This window comes from Lottia gigantea, assembly GCF_000327385.1.
Source record: "Lottia gigantea unplaced genomic scaffold LOTGIsca_320, whole genome shotgun sequence".
NCBI lineage: Eukaryota > Metazoa > Mollusca > Gastropoda > Lottiidae > Lottia > Lottia gigantea.
This window is the reverse complement of record NW_008709074.1, coordinates 10,454-13,495: the sequence shown is the minus strand read 5'-3', so window position 1 is coordinate 13,495 and position 3,042 is coordinate 10,454. Positions and strand designations below refer to the sequence as shown.

Sequence of the window (3,042 nt, the reverse complement as noted above, 5' to 3'; positions counted from 1 at the left end):
ATTTGGGACCGGTGTGGGACCGTAGCTGATGTCAGTTTGGAGCCGCTTTTTCCTATGATACAGGTCAAAAAAAGGAAGGAGGGATTGAACGAAATACTTCTATATCATTTCGAAAATTAGGAAAAAGAACCTATCTAGACAATATAGATTAGTAAGACATAGCATCACCTATACTTGAGGGCCTAATACTGTATCAGGTAGCTAATATAGCTAATATTGAATAGCAGACGAAACTTACACTCATACGCTTCATATCCTATTGGTATATATACTAATATACAGGTATATAGGCTTACTATAGATAGTAACATGATACAGCAGTTTTATCAATGATTGATGAATCGGCGATTTATCATCGTGCTGTCAGACCAAGTAGCTTTATCAGCTGGTTAGTTAGTACTAATTTTAACCAAGGGTCCAAAACATTCACTACATGAGCTTTTTCTCGGTTATGGAGCTAAGATCGTGAGAAAGGGTTACTTTTAAAAGGTGGTAAAATGGCTCTACACCCCTTCTCACTTTTAAGCGATTAAAAAGGTCTGCCCTACACCCCTCACCTCTCCCACTTTCTAACGATTAAATGAACTATTTTTTATACAAGATACTTTGTATTTAAGGTGGAGAAAACAGACATATCAAAGGAAGATACGATGGTACCAGCGCTGGAGAATTGCGATGTTGTCATGTCTTGTCTGGGGGCAAGGGGAACCTTTATGAAAGAGGTGCAGCTATACAGTAGTTCAACCCGTGTTATAGTGTCAGCAATGAGAAAAACAAATGTTAAACGATTTCTGTGTTTAACATCCTGGGGATTGAAACGTAAGATATCTTCGTTGACTTTAGATCTTTTAAATCTATATCCTGCTTTACAATATAGTTTTTTTTAAGGAACGAAGGCTGAAGTAAGTCAGCTATCAGAAGATAGCTCTGCACTCCTCCAGAGTAGGATTTAAAACTCCATTCATTCATAAATAACAACAATTTCTGTTTTAATATTTCTATGTGGCTCTTTAATTGATGTATTGAACACTATTTTTAATAGCGAAAATCTTTTGTTTTTTATAACTTATTTGTAGTGATTTACGCACAGGTTACTTCCCTTGAAAAGCGAAAATTGTCAAATTTCTTTTAAGCATCTGTACGGATATCAGAAGAATATTGTCATATATCGTAATAATGGTGACGATGAACTTACCCTTGTTTGATACTCTGGACTTTTTGATAAAGACTTGTTATACATGTACTTATCTTTAAAAAATATAATTAGGTCAAAAAATTAGTAGTGATTATACTGATCAACTTTTATAGTTCAAGGGAGGTAACTGATGAAAATATTATTTATATAATGGTAACATTGCAAGGGAGAAAACTGATCACAGAAGTTACAAAAACCAGTAGCAATATGTGAGGAAATATATCAATCACAAATGAGGGAGCATTTCTTAAAGACAAGTTGTATCAGGTGTCTGGAACAGTTAGCATACCGTTCTTGGCGCCACAGCCGCCATTGTTGCTCAATATTACACACAAATTGGAAGGTGAAAATATAAATAATATATATAATGTAGTATTGTGATAACAACATGGAAACAGGTAGTTATATGTTTATAATCGTGTTCAAGTAAATTATCTGTTGCAGATGAAGATGGTGAACCACGTTTTGTGTCCTGGTTGTTAAGGTCACTATTTCTGAAAACGATATATGCAGATATGGCGAGAATGGAGGATTATTTGGAGTCGGAGTGTCAAGACATAAATTACACTGTTGTCAGACCCCCTTCGTTATCAAACGGCAACTCAACAGGTTAGTAAACAGAAGATACCTTCGTGAGTGCTCCCAAATAATAACTATCCGAACCGAACAATGAAATCCGAACTCCAAAATAAGAGTTTGGCAATACATTGGAGGCAACTAATGAAAATAATCAAAGAATGTTTTACCAGTCTAAAACTTTGTCGTGGAAACGTTTCAGTTAATTTGGTATAAATGTGTTAATAAGTAGCACAGTTCACAGTTTGTACAAAAGTATTTTAGCACCATTGAAAATTAAAAGAATCCAGATCAACTTATTCCTGATATCTATCAAAGAGGAACTTATGCACGAGGTTCTGCAAATAGATAAGGACAGATGTGTAATGGTTATTGAACAGGTTGGTGTCTTAACGAGGGCCAAATATGTTCCATAAAAAGAAATGAAATTGACCCAGTTAACCGGGCTGTGAATGCTGTCATAAGAGATATTTTCGAAACGGTTTTATAGGTATGCCGTTGTGTTGGTTTTTAAGATCATTAGATTTATTGTCGAGAACGTTTCACAGATATATCTTTGTAGTTCTTTTTTTCAGAAAAACAAATACAGGCACGAGAGGGCCAATATGTGTCTAATGGAGGCTGGTCTATACCACGGACTGATGTTGCTAGATTCATGTTAAGTTGTCTGGACACGGATAAATGGGAAAGAAAAAAGGTTGCAATCTCTGTGTGAAGCAACAACATAATGACAATTGCTAACTAAAACTAAAACTACGCAAAAAGCCATTATGATGTACATGTATCTTGTGTTGTTTTGTGATATCAGATCACGGTGATAAATGTTGTTAAATTTTAGTAAATGAAGAATGTGCAATGAGTTCAATTATTTTTTGTTTATTATAGTCCTTACTGCTTTTAACAACAACTTTGAAGTCAACTCAGAACTTACATGTTTCTAAAAATAGGCATAACAGAATAATAGTACAACATTATACCACTGTTAAAATATTAGAGATTAATCAGTCTCTATTCCCATCTTATAGTGTTAATATTTATTACAATAAGCACATATTAGAAACAAGTAAACACTAAATTCTTTCTTTTCGGTTTTCTTTTTAATTAAGTTTATTATTCAGTCTCCCCTAGCATGTTATAGCGCTAATATTTATTACAATAAGCACATATTAGATACCAGTAAACACTGAATACCTTCTTTTCGGTTTTCTTTTCAATGAAGTCTATTATTCAGTCTGCCCTAGCATCTTATAGTGCTAATATTTATTACAATA

The 3,042-nt window shown here is 34.0% G+C and overlaps 1 protein-coding gene across 1 annotated transcript in view; it reads left to right on the top strand.

Moving 5' to 3' along the window:
* Positions 1-2,486, top strand: part of LOTGIDRAFT_145414 (hypothetical protein) — a gene marked incomplete at both ends in the record, with an annotated part of 3,865 nt that extends 1,379 nt beyond the window's left edge. Inside the window, 3 exons of the mRNA XM_009058106.1 lie at positions 618-819; positions 1,646-1,804; positions 2,347-2,486. Of these exons, the coding sequence (XP_009056354.1) occupies positions 618-819; positions 1,646-1,804; positions 2,347-2,486 (501 nt within the window). The remainder of the gene's footprint in view (positions 1-617; positions 820-1,645; positions 1,805-2,346) is intronic.
* Positions 2,487-3,042: the final 556 nt, after the last annotated feature.